This window comes from Phaseolus vulgaris, chromosome 11 (assembly GCF_000499845.2).
Source record: "Phaseolus vulgaris cultivar G19833 chromosome 11, P. vulgaris v2.0, whole genome shotgun sequence".
Taxonomy (NCBI): Eukaryota; Viridiplantae; Streptophyta; class Magnoliopsida; order Fabales; family Fabaceae; genus Phaseolus; species Phaseolus vulgaris.
In genome coordinates, this window is record NC_023749.2 from 45,346,739 (window position 1) to 45,370,232 (window position 23,494).

Sequence of the window (23,494 nt, forward strand, 5' to 3'; positions counted from 1 at the left end):
TGCTGGGCTTCTTCTTGGGCCCTATTTTACTTTGTGTAACCCTTTTACTTTGGGCCTTGTTCTTTTATAACCCATGCCTTTTTTGTTTCTTTTCATTTTCCTTTATATTACCTGTTTTGTACCTTATTCAAACAGGAATACTAATAATAATACAATATCTCTTTCTACTTTACTCTTTCACTTTATCTCTCTGCATTCTTATCCCGTGTTCTTCACGATCGTTTTCCCTTTTTCTCTTGCTCACCACCGATCATTTGTATACTCTTGGTGCTGCTGCATTTTCCTCGTCACGTTTCGAAAATCATAATCGTATTATTACCTCTTGTCATTCACACATTTGTTGACCTCGTTTATAGACAACAAACAAATTATAAAGCTTATAAAATTTGATTTCATCTTATTCAATATGAGAATTATTTTTCTTTTTAAATAAGTTTAAATTTTATTTTTGACACACAAATAGTCAAGAATGTCAACCACTTTCTTTTCGTTGAAACAAAATCCATAATCAAGAAAATTGTTCATATAAACAATTAAAATCTATGTTATAATATTTGTGTCTTCACTAATATATATTTTTTTAGTTATTGTGTAATCTTATTTTCTCAATATTGTTTATTTTCTCCATAAGAAATATAATTTAAATAGTTATGGAAAAAAACTATTTCTAAAATAAATAATGTTATATAATTTTTTTAAAAATAACTTATTATCATTAAAATAAATAATATTAAATAAAATTTAAAATTAACCATAACACAAAATAGAAATAACTACATAGAAATATTATTAAAAATTGGATGTCATGTGTGAAAACACAACTTCAATAAAAAATAAATTAAAAGTTGTTATAAAATAAATTAAAAATCGTACATGGTAACATAACTTCTTGAAAAATTAAAAATCGTAAAAACACAACTTTTATATATAAAAAAAATAGAAATTATATTTAAAAGTACGACTTCTATCAAAATAAATTAAAAGTTTATATATAAGCACGACTTCTTAACAAGTATAATAATGGTGAATATCAAAATTGTAAATGAGAGCAAGACTTTTCAGATGAGAGCAAGACTTTTTCGGTTTGAATTAATGCTTCTATGTACTTATTCATTTAAGTATTATTTTTTAATTTTTTACCCATTTAAAAAAAAAGTACCAAAATTATTATTTTAATAAATTTTTCTTAATTTTAGTGTACGTATGTTGTATTTTACTCATATAACTATTTTCTTAACCTATTACTTTTCTTCCACAATTTTATTTACACTCTCCGAATTATATTCACCAGTAACTTACTATATCAAAACTTTTATTATTTAATCTTTTTATTTTTATTTTTTAATATACTAATATAAATACACGGGCTTTCACGTATGTGTTAAAATATAAAAATATAAAAATAAATGTATTTGTAAGGAAAAAAGTGAAAATTAAATAACTATTTTTTAGATGAGAGATTATGCAATAATTATTATATATATTATGCAATTATGTATTTCCTCAAATAACATAAATATTTTAATTTAATAGAAAGTAAAAAGCTTCATTGAAAAATCACACGAAAAAGTTTATCTTTTATATATAAGATAAATAATAAAACAGTCTTATTAAAAAGTAGTTACAAAAGAGTTATTAAAAAGTAGTTACAAAGAGTTATATCCTTTATATAAACGAGCAGAAACACAGGCACGACCTTTCTGTGTATTCGTATTTTTTCATTTTTATTATTTATATATTTATATAATTTTAATAAATATTAATTTATATAAGAAGATATGTAAATTATCTAAATGCAGGATAATAGTTTTATTAAAATTTTATGTTAATTTTTTTATATTTCCATTTTATTGTTTTTGAATATTAAATTTTGATTTAACTTGGGTGTAATATTGAACTTTATAAGGTTATCAAGATTAAAATTAAGGTTTAAAAAAAATGGACCAGCAAACAATGTCAAAACATAATGCAAATGGTTGTATGTTGGAAGTTGTAGAATCTATCACCATATCAATTGAATCCACATCTTCTATGGCAAAGAAGTTGAAAAAAATAAAATAATAAACTAAATACAAATTACCAAACTTCCAACTTATGTAATATCTAATAGATCAAAGCACCCGTAGACATAAAAACTTCGTCCGCAAAGCTGGGCTTAGGATTCATACAAGAATATAAAAAAAAAATTAAGAAAGCAATAGAAACAAAAATGTTGAAATCCTAAAAAAATGAGACACGTCTCTGCTTCGAACGCTTTGGGAAGTGCGAAAAGGAGGAAGTGATTGTTGTTGTATAGTGGTGATTGAATAGGGACTAAGATGGGTGAGAGTAAGAGAAGAACATGGAGCGTGAAGGAAGAGGGTTCAAAATGTGTCAAAATTTATGAGCATTTTTTTTTCTTTGGATGCAACGGTGAAAAACTACTCCTTATAAGGAAGTGGAAGAGAGTGATAACCGCTCAACTACTTCTTATAAGGGAGTGAATGTAACTGGTGAAAACTACTCATTCGTAAGAAAGTGGATGTAAATGGTGACGGTGAAAACTAATGAAGAAAGTCGTAACCGCTCAGTAATAATCACTACTCACATTTCTTAATATTTATTTCTCTTTCATAAAACAAACCCTCCCTCTCATTATGCAATTAATTTTCAAAATAAATTATCTTTTTCAATTCAAAGAGTTGCTCCATTTATTTCAAATATTTTATTAAATTTATTTCTCTCTCATACAACATACACTCTCTTATTATGCAATTAATTTTCAAAATAAATTATCTCTTTCAATTCATAATCACTCCTCTTTCAATTCAATACCGCTTTTTCACCTCTCTTTCAATTCAAAACCGCTCCATTACGTATACCAAATATTGTAGAAAAATAAGAAAGGGCACAATGACCAAATACAATAATAAAATTAAATATTAATATAAGGATAAAATGGGAAAAAAATTAAGAGCAATTAAGAGAAAAATAAAAAATGACACAATGACCATAATACAATAATAAAATTAAATATTAATATAAGGATAAAATAGGAAAAAAAATTAAGAGCAGTTAAGAGGGGAATCCCTTTATATATAGATAAAAGGGCACAATGACCATAATACAATAATAAAATTAAATATTAATATAAGGATAAAATGAGAAAAAAATTAAAAACAATTAAGAGGAGAATAAAAAAATGACACAATGACCATAATACAATAATAAAATTAAATATTAATATAAGGATAAAATAAGAAAAAAAATTAAGAGCATTTAACATGAATCCCTTTATATATAGGTATAGATATATAAATATAAATAATGAATTTGACAATTCTTCATTATCAAATTTAGTATACTGGAATCAATATTTTTAATGATCGAAGATGTTAAATTTCTATGAAAAAACGATTGTGCAGAAATAAAATTTATTTTTTGCAAATTATATCTGCAAAATTAATTTCTGTGCCCAATTATCGATTTTGATTGTTGGAATAGAGGCATAATAATATTTTTATTTATCATTTAATTTAATTTTCCTATATTTCTGCTTGTTTGAAACAATTGAGATTTAGATATTTTTTTTAAATTCCTTTTTTACTACATTTCAGCTTGTTCAAGACATAAACTAATATTTAGTAGTTTTTTTTATCTTATAAAAATATTTTAACTTATAATAATTTTTCAACATTTTTCTTTTTTTCATACATGTTCTTTTTCACATGAAAACCTTTTTCCCCTTACATTTAAACAAAAAACATTAAAACCACATTTCTGTAAATTTTATTCAAATAAAAACCAATTGTGATTTTAATTGATAATAATAATAATAATAATAATTATTATTATTACAATTAGAATATATATATATATATATAATCCATTATTAAATTATAATTATATATATATATATATATATATATATATATATATATATATATATATTAGGAGAAACCAATTCACTCCGAAAATAACTCTAGGAAGAAAATAAATAACTAATAAGTAATTGTGTATTGCTGCTGATAAAAAAAAAAGAAAAAAGTAATTGTGTATTGCTGTTAGACTAAGATAAAAATAAGAAGAGAAAATGAGGAATAACTCTACATAAATTCTCTAATATTACTTATTTAAATTGTTATTTTAATTTTTTGTATCAATTAATTTTAACTTATTAAAACTGATTTTATTTTTTAAAATAATTTCCCTTCTATAAATTACATATAGAAAAATTTGGTTATATATTATCGAAGAAATGCGTGGAATAAACGTGTTGTTACAAGTCGTAAACCTTAATAAGGGTAAAGGAATGTAGAAGGAAAGGGGCATGTGGAACAATTGTTAGTTATGTCTACTTAGTCACAAAAATTATAGAAAAAATATAGTTTCTCACTAAAAAAAACACGTAATCAATAACCTACTTTGACAATATAATAATATTTATTAGTATTCTATTTTTATTTTTTTTTATAAAAGTTTTCATGTTAGGTATTACTATGCAACTTGACATCTCAGCAAGGCTGACACCTCAAGTAACAATAATCATCTGCCATCACATGAAAAAAATATTATTAAAAAAAAGAAAAAGAAAGAAAATACAAAAATATGGGGATTAGACCAAAACCCACATGTTAACAAAAACTATACATAGGTAGACTATACTTATATATAAAGAATTTTAAGAACAGACTAGATGGAAGTCTATTATACCAATGAAATGATTCTCTATGAATGAACCCTAAATTAGCCAACTTATCAACACATGCATTCCCCTCCCGAAAAATATGAGTAACCTTAAACCTGATTGTCCCACAGTAATTAAGACAAGTATTCCATCGATTACGAAGCATCCACGGAACATTAGTCCTAGCAGTAAACGCAACACAAACCAAGACCGAATCACATTCAAGCCAAACATTAGTAAGTCCCATCTTTTGAGTTTCCTCCATAGCATGTATAACTCCATAAAACTCAGCAACCAAAGCAGTTTGAATAGCATGTATTAGTATTCTAATTTAAAAATAAAAAATATTTTAATTTATTAACAATTTAAATTGTTAAATAGTTATTTTTTTAAGTGTCAAAATATCACCATCCTAAATTATAATGGTATGTTAAGATAAAAGTTAGATTTTTTTTGAAAATTCTACGGCACTTTTCTGCATTTTATGACATAAAATGAAAGTTAAATTTTAGAAAAAATAAAATATTTTCACATCTTATAACGAAAATTTCTATATACTTTGAAAACATATATTTTAATTAAAACTGTTTTTACAAAATGGTATATTTTTTATTAGGCTCTTCAAACTTTCGGCCACTCTTTTTCTTGTTTTTTAAAAAAAGAGTTAAATTACATGTAAAAACACTCTAACACTACAGTCAAGATGTGATTATATTCAACTTATAAGTTCAATGTTAGATATTCATTACTTCTCTTCATGTGCTTTTTTTATTTATAGTTTTTCCTTAAAAACAAATATTATCTTAAGTTAAGTCCACACCTAATACTTATTTAATTACATTGTTAAGTCTTAATCATGTTTTACAAACACTACAAAAAAAATTATGAAATAGAAACCAATTTTTAGAGACCAAAATAATTAGTTACAATAAGAACTAAAATAGAGACCATTTTAGAAACTAAAAAAAAAATTGGTTTCTAAATTAGTTTCTATTATTGTTAAATAGTTTCTAAATTAGTATCTAATTAGCAACTAAGGTTTTAACTACCAATTATTTAGTTTCTAAATTTGGTAGCAAAAACTTTGGTTGCTAATTAGATACCAATTTAGAAACTATTTAACAATAATAGAAAATAGTAGAAACTAATTTAGAAACCAAATTTCTTTTTAGTTTCTAAAATGGTCTCTAATTTAGTTACTATTACAACTAATTATTTTAGTTTCTACAAATTGATTTCTATTTCATGATTTTCTTGTAGTGAAATAATTAATATCTTGAGACCAACTTAGGATGTCTGAGTATAATATCTGGATTATAGCCACCAAAATTATTTGCCAAGAAACTGAGTACCTATCAAATGTCTGATAAAATCAGGATTGGTGGACCATAAGTCTAGGTGTATTTGATACTCGGTTGTACAAAAACAAATTGTTTTAAAGTTTTAACCCTCATGTTCAATGCGAATCTGTAATCTAATAATTAAACTCTAGAGTTTAATATAGAAAAAAGAGTTATTCTAACACCCTTTCAGCTAGTCTAATGGGTCTATTGTACAAATTAAAATATGATCAATAAATACATTAATTTGATTTCCATTCATATAATAATATTCTTCTAATGAAATATAAGATTGACTAGTAAAACTTGGAGGTGAGAAAAATAGGTTGAGTTCTAATCTCTCAATAGAAAGATGCATTTGTTATATTTAAAAATATTTACATAATTAACAATATATTGTGTCATAATTATTTTTCTATTTGTTATATTAGTATTAATTAATAACAATATGGAGAGAAAAGTGCTTAAAGTAAATTTTATAAAATTAGACTAAATTAAATTTTTTGTATATAGACCCTTATGACAGAGTCCAAGTCCAAGTTTACTAAGTATTATTCTAATTTTGCAACTAAATACTTTCATATTTCCATGCTTTAAAAACAAGCTCATAACTTCACAGAAGAAACATGGTTTCTCTGTCTCTGTCTCTCTCTATCTCTCTCTCTCTCTCTCTCTATAATAAATCACATCTTCAAAGACTTGGTTTGAGAAAACTGGTTTTCTTCTTCATGTAGGTTTATCTATGGTTATAGTTCAATTTCATTTGATAAGAAATGTGGGAAGGAAGTTAGATTTGGTTCTTAGAGTTGTTAAGATTGTAGTTTGTTGCAGTTTCGTATATTTAATTGTTGCATATGTCATATAGGATATACCCTTCTATCATTTTCGAGTTTTTGTGAGCACAATTGAAGAGTGTGATAGCTATGGAATGTTATTTTACTTTGTTACGCAAAGAAATAAGCCAGGTTGACTTTTCATAAAGAAAGAAACAAAGGATTGACTTTGGATCTTGGTTTTTCGTGTTGGTTAGAATAACTAATGTTTAATATTACTTTTTAGGGTTGAATGTTGTTCATTATTCTTTGATAGGAGTGTTTGTATGCAAAGATATTTCTTTAATTGCATATTATCTCAGTAGCAGAAGTTCCCTGCAACTGCTGCTAAAAATTGAACAGGATTTTTGTTTTCTGAGGAACCCTTTGAGGGGTTGGAGATTTTGAGAGATTTCAAGAGGATTCTCAGTTATCTATTTCACATTTACAGCACTAGGTTTGATCAATTGGAGCAGGAGGGTTACTCTGATGACTTGTTGCTTTCATCTTTTCAGAAAGAAAGGATCTTCCTCAGACACTCGATTGACCGGAGTTGATTTAGGTATACTTTAATATATCATGTAGTCTTCCATGGATGAGCTTCTGATTTTGTGAAATTATTTATTCAATTGAATTGTTCCAAGACTTGGTCCTTGTTGGTGTTTCCATAAACTACAAAACATAATAATCCAGTTTTAGGGTCCCCCTCCTTTTTTTTTATTACTTGAATCTTTGTTTTTGAAAAGGGTTTGGGTAGGTGGAGACTGTTACAATACTCAGAAGCATGAGCCAATTTTTTATATGCTTTGTTTTTACAGTATGTACAAAACATTGATATGATCAAAATGTTCCGTATTTTAATCAAGTTACTATGTATATGCTGCAACAGATGTTTCAGAAATTCAGAATGTCAATATCTACACTTACAAGGAACTGCGAAATGCCACCGCAGGTTTTAGTCCTGCAAACAAGATAGGGCAGGGAGGTTTTGGAGAAGTCTATAAGGTGATTGCAGCAATATGGTATCATCTAGAATTTATGAAGATTTCTTAGACCTACTAAGGTTCTGATTGGATAAATTCTCAATAAGCTTTTGTAGGAAACGAAACTAAGAAGGTAAAATTAATTGAGTTTTTTCCAGGAGCTACCTAACACTTGTGCACTTAACTTTTATAGCTTATGGAGAAACTCAATGCATTTTACTTTCTTCTTCTATAAGTACTTATGCAGAAGTTTATCATGAGTTTAAATAAAAGCATGTGTTACGCTTCTTTCTATACTTTTCTATTTCAGTGACTGATAGCTTTCTCCATGGTTCAGGGAAAGCTGAGAAATGGTTCTCAGGTAGCTATAAAGGTTTTATCAGCTGAATCAAGACAAGGGGTCCGAGAGTTTTTGACAGAAATCAAGGTGATTTCTAGTATAGAGCACGAGAATCTGGTTAAGTTGCATGGATGTTGTGTGGAAGGCAAGCACAGGATTTTGGTATATGGCTATCTCGAGAATAACAGCCTAGCACAAACACTTATTGGTAATTGAATCGTTGTCATGTGGTATGAGTATGGATTGTTAAAAGAACTATCTTAATTATGAACTAATCCTTGTGAGTTTACAGGTTCAGGCCACAGTAGCATCCAATTCAGTTGGTCTACAAGAAGGAACATTTGTGTAGGTGTTGCCCGGGGCCTTGCATTCCTTCATGAAGAGGTTCGGCCACAAATTATCCACAGAGACATAAAAGCAAGCAATGTACTACTCGACAAAGATCTCCAGCCAAAAATTTCAGATTTTGGGCTTGCAAAGCTTATTCCACCAAACCTGACCCATATCAGTACACGTGTTGCTGGAACAGCGTAAGCTCACCAGTTTGTCTTCAATTGCTGCACTTTTTCAATTAGCTCATATTGTGAAATTGCAGATTTTTAGAATTTTCAGGTTTATTAGCATTTTTTTCCCTCATCTTGTTCTTATTCGTTCTCCTGATTTGGTATTGTAGTGGTTATCTAGCACCTGAATATGCAATCCGAAATCAAGTGACTAGAAAATCAGATGTTTATAGCTTTGGAGTTTTATTATTAGAAATTGTTAGCGGAAGGCCTAACACAAATAGACGTTTACCTGATGAAGAACAGTATCTTCTCACAAGGGTAAGTAGTAACTACCTTCCTTAATAAAAATGTTGAACAGGTAAAAGCAATTAGATGCAGTTGAGGATTTATTTTTTATGCTCTTTCAATGGCACTTCATTTTCTTCTTCCCTCTATCAGTGGCGAAGCAGCCACATCTGTTTCCCATCTTGACTTTCTGAAACTTAACTGGTAACAATCTTTAAAAAATTTGTCGATAATTAAAGATAAATGAAAATAGGAGAAGCCATATCAGACCTTGTGTTCATCCCAAAATAAATCATTTCCTCTTTTCTTGTGGTAGTCTTTTTAATTCGTGTTAACTATTTCATACACATTAAGAAAGAGGATTAACATGTTGACATTAAAGTTCCAACTAAGAAGATGGGCTTATGGGTGAAACCTCTTGGTTTTTGGCCTAGAGCTGCTACACTCTACGGGAAACAAGTTATATTTGTTTAAGTAACATGGTTGATTCTGTCTCTATAGATTATAGTTTCACTGTTCATTTTCACGGTTATTAATAAGCAAGCATACATGAACATGACTATGACTGTTTGCTAAGAAACTTGTTACTATGCTTGCAATAAGACATTTTCAATAGATGCAATGTAGCCATCATAACAGAATGAGCTCTTGTAATGTAAATTTGTACAACTAAGGCATACTTAACCTGGGATCAATAGGGAGTGAAAAATCATATTTCCTCAAAATTTTGAAACTTTATATGGTTTAAAGAGCTTGGATCAAACAGCATAGCTTATAGATCCTTCTCATGAATATCTTTGAATTTGAATTGAAAATGGATGTGGGGTTAGTGGTAGTAAGAGGATATTAATGTTCATCATCACCATTAAGTGGATGGAAACTCAAAAGTCGATGTGTCTTACAGGCTTGGGATTTGTATGAGGGTGGGGAGACAGAAAAATTGGTGGATGCTTTTCTAGATGGAGACTTCAATATTGAGGAGGCAATCAGATTTTGTAAAATTGGTCTCCTTTGCACTCAGGATTCTCCTCACCTCCGGCCCTCTATGTCCACTGTGCTTGAAATGCTTTTAGGTGAAAAAGATTTGAATGAGGAGAATGTGACAAAACCAGGCATGATATTTGAATTTGTGGAAGCCAAAAGTGCAGGGAAACAAAAGGGCAAGTCTGAAGAGAAAGGTAATTTTTTGTTGGCTGAAGGGAAGCAAGATGAGTCATCTTCTTCAGAAACCATGAGCTCTTTTGCTACCATGACCTTCACAGCAATATATGATCGAAGCAATTAATTTGATTGTCACAAGGTAGCCTTGATTCCCCCCCTCATTCTGAAGAAATCTTTGCTGCCTTTTTTGGCTACAAAGCAGAGTGTAAATTTGTTGTCTAATATTTTCTTCTCATTCTATATTAATCAATTGTCATGAGTTCAATATTGTAATCCATCGGTTGGGCAAACTTTTTGATCTATCTAGGCCATAATACCGTAGTATTTTGAATCAGGGCATTGTTTATTTTTGGCTTGGTTTTTTGTGGCTCTTATGCTGGTGGTCTTTGCTTAAGAACAATGCTGGCTCGTATGTCACACTTCCCTTTAGTATGCAAATTGTAATCCTCTCAAGGATCTTCTCAAATGTAGATTTGCATTATTTTTCTGTGACTTTCTGATTGTATTATTATGCTCATAATTGAGTTTAATATTTGATTCTGACATGATTCGTGTGTTGTACTGTCAACATTTGTATAATGAAAATTCTTTATTCCAGTTAATGCAAAATGAACTCGTTTTAGTTATATAAATGGCTAAGAATTTCAACACTCGTTTCCTAATCATTACCTGTCTTGACTTAATATAGTAATTGTACACTAAATTTACACATGGTGAAGGAGATCATAGTACTAAAAGCTCTCAAGCTAATAAAAGAAAAGTAAAAACATACTAACAAAATAAAGAGTTCATATAAGTGTTGTCACCACAATTCAATAAGTTTTTCTTGAGTGTATATGGGACTTGAATAGCTGTAGAAGAGGATTTGTAATTTTTGACAGATTCACAACTTATTCTTGAAAAGTTGTGCAAGAATTTATTTCAGGAAAATTACATGAGAAGGTTTGCAGTTTTTGCTAGAAAAATTACATATGGAATAATAATATTTTTGTTGACTTTTCGTGGATGTAGGACTTGAAGTGCCTAGATTTATTAAAATGAAAATCCTCATAATAAATTTTGGAGTTTGAATAGCTAGACTTTCCTTGACAGCAAGAGAAAGAGAAACTTCAAGGACATTAACATGGTTGGAAAATGATGCCTAAAATAATTGCAGGGTGATGAACTAAGTCAAAACAAGTGGTGTGATCTCCACGCCAATATACTTCAACCAAAACTCCTCCATTATCCAGCAAAACATTGTCTATGCATTTTTCTTTTAATCGTAAGTTGTACCTGTATGGATATTGGGGACTGAGTAATGTTGATCCACGTCGATACAAGGTGTCTTCTTCACTCTTGGTTGTCCTATTCTTCAAGTCTTCTTTCTCTTCGCGTGCTTCGGTCGGCCGGCGGGGGTACCTGCGATTGCACTCCGACGCTCAAGTCAGCGATGGTGCTCAAGTGAGAATTCTCTGATAGTATGGAAAACGTACCTTTCCCCCCTTTTCAGAAGTCCCTTTAGTAGGTTGACCTGGGCCTTGGCCATGTGGGCCAATCAGTTGATGGTTAGAGACATGCTTAGTGGTCTTTGGGTCGTGCCTGGTGGTTTCCTGAAAACCAGGGGAGTGGTTTAGAGGACGTGTTTTTACTTCGTCAATGGTTGTTATAACTGCTCTTTTCTACACGTGTAACCACGTTCCGGATTAAATTAGATTTATTCGACATAAACCACTCGTTCGTCCGGCTAGAGGTCATGGAAGGACGAAGAGTCGTATAAGACGCAGGGTTTTGTGATGATTTTACCATGAGTATCCTGCGGTCGTCCGGTGCGGACCGGTACACTTGCCCCCCAGGCTCGAGGTCATGGAAGGACGAAGAGTCGTATGAGACGCAGGGGTTTTCTACACGTGTAACCACGTTCTGGATTAAATTAGATTTATTCGACATAAACCACTCGTTCGTCCGGCTAGAGGTCATGGAAGGACGAAGAGTCGTATAAGACGCAGGGTTTTGTGATGATTTTACCATGAATATCCTGCGGTCGTCCGGTGCGGACCGGTACACTTGGCGCACGAAATCTATTCTATAATGCTGCTGGAGGCACAAAATTTCCATTCTATTGGACGGAGAATCCCACCTCTCTTGACCATCGGCTTTGGGAATCTTTGTCTCCCATCGACCAAGAAATTTTGATGGTCGTGAATCAACTACCGTGTAGGCTCCCTACGTGGGAACTGATAGCTCTTTATGGGTCGTCCAAGCAGTAGGCGGAACTAAAAGGTGAGCACCTTCTTCTTGCGGTCGTTCGGCTAATAGCGTATCTGTTTCTTACTTTCGTGTTTATGTTGCAGAGATTGTTGTGAGCATAGATCCGGGTTTTGAAGAAGTATATGATTCGGATAGCCGTAGTTATATAATCTCGACCGAATGAACGGTTAATTAATAAATAATTTCGATTTCTGACCAAGGTTGGTGAATAACGTTGAAGTTATAATTCGTTATATATTCTAGCCGAACGCACGGTTAATGAATTAATAGATAATTCGGATGCCGGACGAGGCATAAATAATTCGGATTACCTTAAAGTAATAAGATAATTCTGATGCCGGACGAGGCATAAATAATTCTGATTACATTAAAGTAATAAGATAATTCTGATGCCGGACGAGGCATAAATAATTCTGAATAATTCTGATGCCGAACGAGGCATAAATAATTTCGATTTCTGACCAAGGTTGGTGAATAACGTTTAAGTTATAATTCGGATAACTTTCGTTATGTATTTCGACCGAATGAACGGTGAATTAATTGAATTTCTGACCAAGATTGGTGAATAACGTTTAAGTTATAATTCGGATAACTTTCGTTATGTATTCCGACCGAATGAACGGTGAATTAATTGAATTTCTGACCAAGATTGGTGAATAACGTTTAAGTTATAATTCGGATAACTTTCGTTATGTATTCCGACCGAATGAACGGTGAATTAACTGAATTTCTGACCAAGATTGGTGATTTAAAGTGCCTCGTTAAAACCTTCTCGGTAGAAAACCCTCCTTAGGGATAAAACTACCGAGCGAGGAAAGAGTGCACTAAGTTTATTCATCAACTGTAATAGAATTTGAGATGCGTGGCATTCCACGTTCTCGGTGCAGATTTTCCTGACAAATATTCTAAGTAATAAGCTCCTCCTGTTGCTGTGTCGGAGATGCGGAACGGACCTTCCCAATTGCTTGAAAACTTTCCTCCGTCCTTTCGGGCGTCGCTGCGCATGCGCCAAACTAGATCTCCTTTCTGATAGCTTCGTGGCTTCACTTTGGAGTTGTACCTTCGTGCTGCTCGTATCTTGCATGCTTCTTCCCTTATCTTGCATTTGTCCCTTAATTCATTGATGAGGTCGAGGCCGACTAGTAGACTTTCCTTGTTTAAGTCTAGGTCTAACGTCTGTCGGCGTAGTGAAGGCTCGCCGATTTCGACCGGAATCATGGCTTCTGTGCCGTACGTCAGGCTATAAGGTGTTTCTTGAGTTGTTGACTGGGGAGTACAAGCCCACAGAACCTCTAACAATTCTTCAGTCCAATTTCCCTTGGACGGGCCAAGTCTCTTCTTTAACTCATTGAGAATAACTTTGTTGGCGGCTTCCGCCTGACCGTTGGTTTGAGGGTGTTCGACCGAACTCGTTATATGTTTGATGTGAAGTTTCTCATAGAATTCAGCTAGCCCACGGTCGGTGAACTGTCGACCGTTGTCTGTGATAATGATCTGAGGTAGGCCGAACCTGCAGACAATGTTTTTCCACACAAAGCTTTGTACGTTCCGGGCGGTGATGGCTGTTAGTGGTTCAGCCTCAATCCATTTGGTAAAGTAATCTATACCCACCAGTAGGAACTTGCATTGCCCTTTTCCGGGTGTGAAAGGTCCGATAATATCCATTCCCCATTTCACGAACGGCCAAGGGGATAGGATGTAGTGCAAATGCTCTGGTTTTTGGTGCAATAGGGTGCCGAACTCTTGACATTTCACGCACTTTTGAACGTATTCAGTGCAGTCTCCTTGTAAGGTCGGCCAGTAGTATCCTGCTCTTAGAATTTTGGCGGACATAGTCCGCGCTCCTGAATGGGTTCCGCATATCCCTTCGTGTAACTCGGTCATTACATAAGTGACTTGTTCTGGACCAAGGCATTTTAGGAGGGGACGGGAATACCCTCTCCTGTAAAGATCTTCGCCAATCAGTATGTATCGGGCGGCTTGTAACTTCATCGTTTTCTCCAAATGTGGATCGCATACACCATCGGTAAGATATTGTTTTATGGGAGTCATCCAGTTAGGTTGGGTGTCAGTCGCCCACTTGGTTTAGCCAGGGTCACGTGTATGGCCGACCGGTGGGCGCCTTTCTTTTTTAGGGTAGCCAATCTCGATAGAGTATCCGCCCTAGTATTATTTTCCCTCCGTACGTGTTGGAAGGAGATTTCTTTGAACCTGTTTAGAAGATTTTTTACGAAATGAAAATACTGTTGGAGTAATGTTTCTCTTACCTCATACTCCCCTGTAAGCTGTCCGACGACTAGACGGGAGTCGCTTTTACAAGTTATATTTGTTACCTCCAATTCAATCGCCAGATGCAAACCTGCGATTATAGCTTCGTATTCGGCTTGATTATTGGAAGTTTTAAATTCAAATTTCATGGCTTGTTCGACAACAATCTCCCCTGGTCCTTCAAGTACAACTCCTGCTCCGGACGAACGACTGTTAGATGACCCATCTACGTATAGTGTCCATCGGGGAGTCCGTTCGGTCAGATAGGGAGTGAGTTCTGCTGTGAAGTCGGCGAGGGCTTGGGACTTGATGGCTCCCCTGGGTTGGTATTTGATGTGGAATTCTGACAGTTCGACTGCCCAACCTATCATTCGTCCGGCGAGGTCAGGTTTGGTGAGAATCTTCATAATGGGATAGTTAGTCCTAACAATGACCTTGTGATTTTGGAAATACATCCGCATCCGTCGTGCGGTGATGACCAAAGCGAAGGCAACTTTTTCGACCATTTGGTACCGGGTTTCTGCGTCATGTAAGACTCGACTTACAAAATATACCGGTCGTTCTTCCGCTTTAATTTCTTGTACCATTGCGGAACTCACCGCTTCATTGGAGACGGCGAGGTAGACCACAATGGGTTCCCGTGCGTTCGGTTTCTGGATGACCGGTGGAGATGCCAGAAATGCTTTTAACTGTTGGAAATTTTGTTCACATTCATCTGTCCATTCAAATTTACTTGTCTTCTTCAGAAGTTTTATGATGGGTCTCGTTCGTTCGGCAAGCTTAGGTACGAATCGAGACAACGAAGTGAGACGGCCGACTAGTCTCTGGATCTCTTTGAGTCCGTTGGGACTTCGCATTTCGGTGATTGCCTTGCATTTTTCTGGATTAGCCTCTATACCCCGATGTGTGAGCATGAAGCCTAAGAACTTCCCCCCTTCTACGCCGAACGCGCACTTCTCCGGGTTTAAACGCATGCGGTATTGACGCAAGGCTTGAAAAACCTCTTTTAAGTCAGAAACATGTTGTTCGCAAGAGTCTGATTTGACGACGATGTCGTCAACGTATACTTCTACATTCCGACCGATCATGTCGTGGAATACGTGATCCATGAGTCGTTGGTATGTGGCTCCTGCATTCTTGAGGCCGAACGGCATGACTTCATAGAAGAAATTATCAGAATCTGTTCTAAACGCGGTTTTTTCTCGATCACGGTGGTACATTTGTATTTGATTGTAACCTGAATAAGCATCAAGGAAACTTAGGATTTGATGACCGGCTGCACCGTCGACCAGCCGGTCGATAGTAGGTAGAGGATACGAGTCCTTTGGGCACGCTTTGTTAAGGTCTGTGTAGTCTACACACATTCTCCATTTTCCATTCGTCTTTTTTACCATCACTACATTGGCTAGCCATGTCGTATAGTGGGCCTTTTGAATAAAACCAGCTTGAATTAGCTTCTCGGTTTCTTCTCGTGCGGCTTTCCGCCGTTCTTCACCTAGTTTCCTTTTCTTTTGAGCGATCGGCCTGGCCTCTGTATAAACAGACAATCGATGGGTAATCACATCTGATTTTACCCCTGGCATGTCTGCAGCCGTCCAGGCGAAAAGATCAGCGTTCTTTGTTAATGTTTTACCGATCGTCTCTCGGTCGTCTGGTTTGAGGGATGTTCCCATGTATGTTTTCCGGTCTTTGTCCCGAAGGAATATGGGTTGAAGATCTTCTCCTACTTCCATTCGGGGATCATCCAGTCGAGGATCTAGATCGACTAAAGCGACCAAGTGTCTTCTAGATTCTCTTCCTCTGGAGCGTCTTTCTGTTGACCGACCTCTTCGCTCTGTGGTCCGTTCGGCTGACGTGGTATAAAGCCTTCGGGTCGGCTCCACCTTCAGGCTAGCTACATAACACTCTCGTGCTGTCTTCTGGTCTATATGTACGGTTGCTATGTCTCCATTGACCGAGGGGAACTTCATAGCTAAATGAGGAGTTGAGACAATGGCTTTCAATCTGTTGATAGATGGTCGACCGAGCAAAATATTGTACGATGTATTGGCATTAACGAGTAGATATCGTATGTTGATGGTCTTGCTGAGGTAATCATCCCCGAACGTGGTGTATAGATCGATAAATCCTTTCGTATCCACTCTTTCCCCTGAGAAACCAACTATCTGCTCGTTGTAGGGTTGTATCTCTGCTTCTGGAATCTTCATCTTCTTAAACGTTTCCCAATATAGGATGTCGACCGAGCTACCCTGATCTACCAAAACTTTTGCAATTGCAAATTTATCTATCTCCACAGTTATTACCATGGGGTCATCTTGAGATGGATCGATTGCTGTGAAGTCTTCGTCAGTGAAAGTGATTGGTGGTATATGCGGTCGGCGTTGTGTGGGAGTCGAATGAACGGATTGAATTGCCCTCAAATGTTTTTTCCTTGCCGAATTAGAGCATCCTCCACCCGCAAAGCCACCTGCAATGTAATTAATTTCTTGAGGGGGCTGACCGAGCGACACCGGTCCAGCGATTGTATTGATGACTGTGCGAACTTTTTGTTTAGTTCGACTTCTACGTTCAGGGCTTTCGCTTTTAGGCCTCGTTCGTCTGATCGGACTTTCGCTTCTTTTTCTTCTGTTTGAACGATAGTGGTTGTCACGGTCGTCTCTTCGTCCCGAACGTTCGCGGGGATCATGATCACGCTGGGGTGACCTGGGTGCAGTGATGGTGGTTTTCACGAACTTGCGCAGATGACCGGCCTGGACGAGCTCTTCAATTTTATCTTTCAGTGCTTGGCATCCTTCGGTCGTGTGGCCATAGTTACGATGGTATTGGCAACGTTTATTGGTGTCGGCATTGGGAGGGGTTTGTGATGGCCTCAATGTCGGAATCAATTCAATCTGCAGTGCTTCGTCGAGAACCTTACCCCTTGGTACAATCAAGGGAGTGTAGTTGTGGAAACGGGGTCCCCTATTGGGGCGATGTCGTTCTCGGTCGGTCGGTATTGTGGGGGGACGAATTCCTTTGCTATTGTCCGTGTTCTCAGCATAAGTTTTTCGATGATAGTCAATATGTTCTTCTATCTGCATGAACTTTGTTGCTCTTGTTCTTAATTCATCCATATTGCACGGAGGTCGTTTGATAAGGCTTTCAGTGAACCTTCCTGGTAGTATGGCCGAGACCAAATGATGCATGGCTATTTCTGGATTAAGATTACGAATGTTCATACACACTTTGCTAAATCTGTTCATGAATGTTCTCAATGATTCTCCCCTTTCTTGTTTGACATTTAGAAGAGACATGGAGGATGTCCGATGAGGTCTACTTGTGGCGTATTGCGTGGTGAACTTCAATTCCAAAGCGTCGAAGCTTGCAATGGAATTGGGTGGAAGGTCCGAAAACCATCCAAGGGGGCCTTCCCTGAGAGAGGTGGGGAAGACTTTACACCATACCGTTCGGTCGGTTGTGTAAAGGGTCATTTGAGTTCTAAATATATTCAGATGTTCGTCTGGGTCTGTGGAACCGTCATAAAGGTTTATCGTTAGGCCCCTCCACTTGTCAGGGAGAGGAGTGGCTATGATGTCATCAGTGAACGGATGGCCTTTCGGGTTTGCTACCTCGTTTGGGGTTACTGGCTTTGCACTCTGACGGGTGTGTTGAACGAGTGACGTGTGAGGTATAGCCTGGGCTATTGTTCTTGTTCCTGATTGGAACGGTGATGGAGAAGGTGCACGTGAATGCCCTTCGCGTTCAGATTGCTCAAGTCTATCCAACAATCTCTTGTTCTGTTCTTTCAATTGTGTTATCTCCTCTGCGTGTTGTTGACGCTCTTCTTCTCGTCTTTTCCTTTCTTCATCCTGGCGAAGTTGATCGATGACTCCTTTTTGGAGTAACTCCTGCATCTGAATCTGGAGGGTTTGGAGTATGGTCCTATGCTCTTCGGAGATATCATTGTTGTTGTTTGCCGTTGAGTCCATCTTCAAGCGTTGGGATCCTTGGGTCTGGGAATAATGATTACTCGGGCCCCACGGTGGGCGCCAATTGTACCTGTATGGATATTGGGGACTGAGTAATGTTGATCCACGTCGATACAAGGTGTCTTCTTCACTCTTGGTTGTCCTATTCTTCAAGTCTTCTTTCTCTTCGCGTGCTTCGGTCGGCCGGCGGGGGTACCTGCGATTGCACTCCGACGCTCAAGTCAGCGATGGTGCTCAAGTGAGAATTCTCTGATAGTATGGAAAACGTACCTTTCCCCCCTTTTCAGAAGTCCCTTTAGTAGGTTGACCTGGGCCTTGGCCATGTGGGCCAATCAGTTGATGGTTAGAGACATGCTTAGTGGTCTTTGGGTCGTGCCTGGTGGTTTCCTGAAAACCAGGGGAGTGGTTTAGAGGACGTGTTTTTACTTCGTCAATGGTTGTTATAACTGCTCTTTTCTACACGTGTAACCACGTTCCGGATTAAATTAGATTTATTCGACATAAACCACTCGTTCGTCCGGCTAGAGGTCATGGAAGGACGAAGAGTCGTATAAGACGCAGGGTTTTGTGATGATTTTACCATGAGTATCCTGCGGTCGTCCGGTGCGGACCGGTACAGTAAGTGATGAGAACAAGGAATCTTTTGTTCTTTTTAAAATGTTCTTTTCCGATTGTTCCAACTAATCACCATATCAGACTTAGCCACACTTTTCAATTAGGAGAAAGAATTAATAATGTGCATATGGAGATTGGTTGAAACTGTATTGTTTCAAACTATACAACAATTTATCTTTATCCAATTTATCTTCCATCTTATCAAGAAGAAGAAACAAGCATACATGTTTGTACTATGCCAAAAGATGTCTAGAATTTCTGAATCTCAATAAGCTTTATGGAGAACACTCGGGGTGTTCATCCAGCAAATTAAGGGAACACGTTATTACAAAATAGAATAGAGATGAACAAAAGAGAACAGAGATGAACAAAAGAGTAAACCTGAAGACTGAAGACAAAGGATATAAGAATGAATATCTCTTCTTTCTTATATACAAATAAAAAACAAATGGTCTGAATATATACAAGTAGTACACTCACTCATTATAGGTTTAACTAAAGAGGAAAAAAAATCAATAATTAAATACTAGAATCATAACACACAAGACAAAATAAAGGTTATTCACCTCTGTACAGAGAAACAACAACTGATAATTAGAAAAGACATCAAATTCTTCTTCTCTATAAAGAGAAACAAACAACTGATAATTAGAAAAGACACCCAATTAATATTAGGATCTTTCTATAACTCTAGTATCCGTATCCTTTAATACCCGCCACAAGTTGAGGAGCAAATATTGATGAGACCCAGCTTGGAACAAATATTCTTAAAAGATTGAGGACTTAAAGCTTCCCATTTCCACCCAGTTGCTCTGTGGTGGAAATGGGAAGCAAATGGATGAGACCCTTCTTTAATTTTTTCCGGACCACGTGACAATCTATTTCTATATGTTTTGTACGCTCGTGAAACACTGGATTTGCTGCAATGTATCTTGCTGAGTCATTGTCACAGTATAAAAAATATGGTTGCTCAAAAGGAACTTTGAAATGAAATCTTGAAGAAGATAAGTTAGCCATTGAATTTCACATGTAACAGTGGCCATTGCCCTATATTCAGCTTCACAAGAACTCTTTGGTATTGTTCCTTGCTTATTTGATTTCCAAGATATGAGAGAATTCCCAAGATACACACTAAAACCAGTCACTGATTGTCTTGAATCACTACAGGTTCCCCAATCACTATCACAAAAGGCTTTCAGATGAACAGAGATAGTGGAAGAGAAAAATAGACCAAGACTTGGAGCCCCTTTGATATATCCGAGAATTCTAATCGCTGCATTATAGTGAGCAATTGTAGGCTTAGCAAGAAATTGAGAAAGTTGTTGCACAAAAAATGTTATGTCAGGTCGGGTATTAGTGAGATACATAAGTCTTCCAATCAATCTTCTGTAGGCTTGAATATCTGTGAAAGGAACACTTCCATAAGAGAATTTCTCATGATTATCAATAGGAGTGGGTGCAGGTTTGCAAGTTAAAAGATCTGCATCTGTTAATAATTCCAATGCATATTTCCTTTGATTTACCATTATTCCTGTCTTACTTCTTGCTACTTCTAGACCAAGAAAATATCTTAAATTTCCAAGATCTTTAATCTTGAATGTTTGATTCAAGGCTTGTTTGATTCGAGCAATCTCTTCTTTATCATTTCCTATCAATATTATATCATCCACATATACCAATAATGCTGTAAAAGATCCTTCAGAAGAATTAATGAACAAGGAATGATCATTCATAGATTGACTATATCCTATAGAAAGCAAAAATGATGACAGTTTGGCAAACCATTCTCTGCTAGCTTGCTTAAGACCATATAAAGCCCTTTTTAGTTTACAAACTTTTCCTAGTGGAATAGAAGTCAATCCAGGAGGAGCAACCATGTATGCTTCTTCTTTCAAATCTCCATGTAAAAAGGCATTGTTTATGTCTAATTGTTTCAATTCCCAATTATAAATAGAAGCTAAAGAAAGAAGCAACCTTATGGTGGTCATCTTTGCTACTGGAGAGAAAGTATCAAGGTAGTCGATGCCTTCTGTTTGTGTATATCCCTTTGCCACTAACCTTGCTTTATACCTTTCAATTGTCCCATCAGCCTTATATTTTATTTTGAATACCCATTTGCAACCTATGACATCTTTGTTCTTAGGCAGAAGAGCAGTCTCCCAAGTTTGATTTGACTCTAAAGCAGATATCTCACATTGTATAGCTTTTCTCCAACAGTCATGTTTCACAGGTTCAGAATAAGTGTTTGGCTCAACATGTGAAGAAAGAGACATAACAAAAGATTTGTAAGAAGGTGATAAATTGCTATAAGAAAAAACAGAATTCAAAGGATATTTAACTCTTGAAGATGTACTGAAAACATTAAGATTACAATGATAATCCTTTAAATAGTCAGGTGGTCTTTTTATTCTTGTGCTCATTCGGACAGATGGATCTGATTCAAAACTTTGTTCTATATCATGATTTTCATTGAGGTTTTGGTCTATATGGGAACAATTTACGTCTGAAACCTCAATTTGTGACTCACAATTATTATCACTGCTATTTTCAACATTATCACAAGGTGCATTATCACAAGGTGCAAGAATGACTTGTGATGGCTGACTTAAGAAAGATTAATCTTCAGCAAACAAAATTTGATCATCAATATTGGGACTGTTAGTTTCATTACTAGTATCTTGAACCCTTTGGTACGGAAAACATGTTCATAAAAGACAACATCCCTAGACACAAAAATTTCTCTTGATTGAATATTCAACAAAATGTATCCTTTTGTCCCCCTTGGACAACTAATAAAAACACATTTTGATGCTCTTGGATCAAATTTTCTTCTATTTGTTGACAAAGTGCTAGCATAACATAAAGAACCAAACACCTTTAATCCATTAAAATCTCATCAGTTTGAAAAGCATTTCACGAGGAGAAGAATAGTTTAAAACAGGTGTGGGAAGCATGTTTATAATATGCGCAACTTGTATCACTAAATATGACCAATAAATTTTGGGTAAATGAGATTGTAGCATAAGAGCTCTTGCTACATCTAATAAATGACCATGTTTCCTTTCAACTATACTATTTTGTTGTGGAGTATTGACACATGATGTTTGATGTATTATTCATTTACTGACAAAAAAATTAGTCATGACAAACTCAGTTCCGTTATCACTTCTTATTATTTTTATTGTTGTCTCAAACTGTGTTTGAACAAAAATAACAAAAATGTTCCAAAACCTTAACAACTTCAGATTTTTGTTTCAAAAAAAAAAAAAATCCATGTGTACCTCGAATAGTCATCAACTATGGTCAAGAAATATTTATAGCCATGAATTGATGGTATTGAGTATGGTCCCCAAATATCTACATGAATCAAATCAAAACATTTTTTCGATTTAGATGTACTAATAGAAAAAGAAAGTCTTTTTTGCTTTCCAAAATGACAAACATCACAAACAAAAGATTTGTTATATTTAACAAAAGGAAATTTATTCTTGATAACACCAATACATTTATTTGAAATATGACCTAATCGAAAATGCCAAAGGGTTTCTAGATCACTAGCACTGACATTAACAATATTGATGATGTGTGTAGATTCAAGGGGTTTAATTTGAAATTTCTGGTAAGATGGGATCCTGAGTATATCCTCAAAGAGAGTTAAATCAATGATATGTACTAGAAGAGGACTTCCATACCTTGTATTGGTTGTATGACAAAACCAATTCCTAATACGCAAACACAATGATTTTATGATCATATAAACAATTAACCTTCCAACCTTAGTAAGGAGTGAGTGACTATTGTTAGAATATATGGCCTTAAACGAGAGGGGGGTGAATTGTTTAAGGGGGATTTTTGAAAACTTTTAAACTTAGAATGAAACTTCTTTGAAAGAACCTTGATCATAGATTCAATTTTTCCAAAACAAATAGCAAAAGCACAAAGCTGGAAAAACAATCGGGTGTTTTAACAAAACAATCGGTTGTTTATACCAGTTCCAAAATATCAAACTGGATTAAAGAGATAGGGATAGAGAAATTGTACACAGTTGTTTATACTGGTTCACTCCAAACAAGAGCTATGTCCAGTCTTCTCAGAAACCCTGAGGATATCCACTAAGCAATCACCACTTGATCACTTACACCACAACCAAGAGAATGACCTTGAAAACCTCAAGAAACACACTCTACTTGGCCAACACTAAGATTGTTGATCTTGAACACCTCAAGAACACACAACCAATCTCAACAACACACACAAACAAAATTGTTCAGCAGTTTACACAGATTACACTTGTTACAGA

The 23,494-nt window shown here is 35.2% G+C and overlaps 2 protein-coding genes across 4 annotated transcripts; one reads left to right on the plus strand and one right to left on the minus strand.

Moving 5' to 3' along the window:
- Nucleotides 1–6,543: 6,543 nt before the first annotated feature.
- Nucleotides 6,544–10,638, plus strand: LOC137823036 (cold-responsive protein kinase 1-like). 3 transcript variants are annotated; one of them, XM_068628141.1, is made up of 7 exons: nt 6,544–6,736; nt 7,270–7,380; nt 7,708–7,823; nt 8,139–8,349; nt 8,434–8,671; nt 8,815–8,965; nt 9,837–10,638. In XM_068628141.1, exons 2-7 carry the CDS (start codon nt 7,308–7,310, stop codon nt 10,215–10,217), a joined length of 1,170 nt encoding a protein of 389 aa, XP_068484242.1. In that variant the 5' UTR covers nt 6,544–6,736; nt 7,270–7,307; the 3' UTR covers nt 10,218–10,638. The 3 variants fall into 3 exon arrangements, with proteins under 3 accessions (XP_068484242.1, XP_068484221.1, XP_068484232.1); XM_068628120.1 differs by having other exon boundaries at nt 6,609–6,736; nt 7,334–7,380; XM_068628131.1 differs by lacking the exon at nt 6,544–6,736 and adding an exon at nt 6,774–6,971.
- A 3,836-nt stretch (nt 10,639–14,474) lies between these two features.
- LOC137808535 (uncharacterized) lies at nt 14,475–19,185 on the minus strand. Its single transcript, XM_068609700.1, has 3 exons — nt 18,850–19,185; nt 14,703–18,775; nt 14,475–14,554 (listed from the first exon to the last, which is right to left on the minus strand). Exons 1-3 carry the CDS (start codon nt 18,900–18,902, stop codon nt 14,475–14,477), a joined length of 4,206 nt encoding a protein of 1,401 aa, XP_068465801.1. The 5' UTR covers nt 18,903–19,185.
- Nucleotides 19,186–23,494: the final 4,309 nt, after the last annotated feature.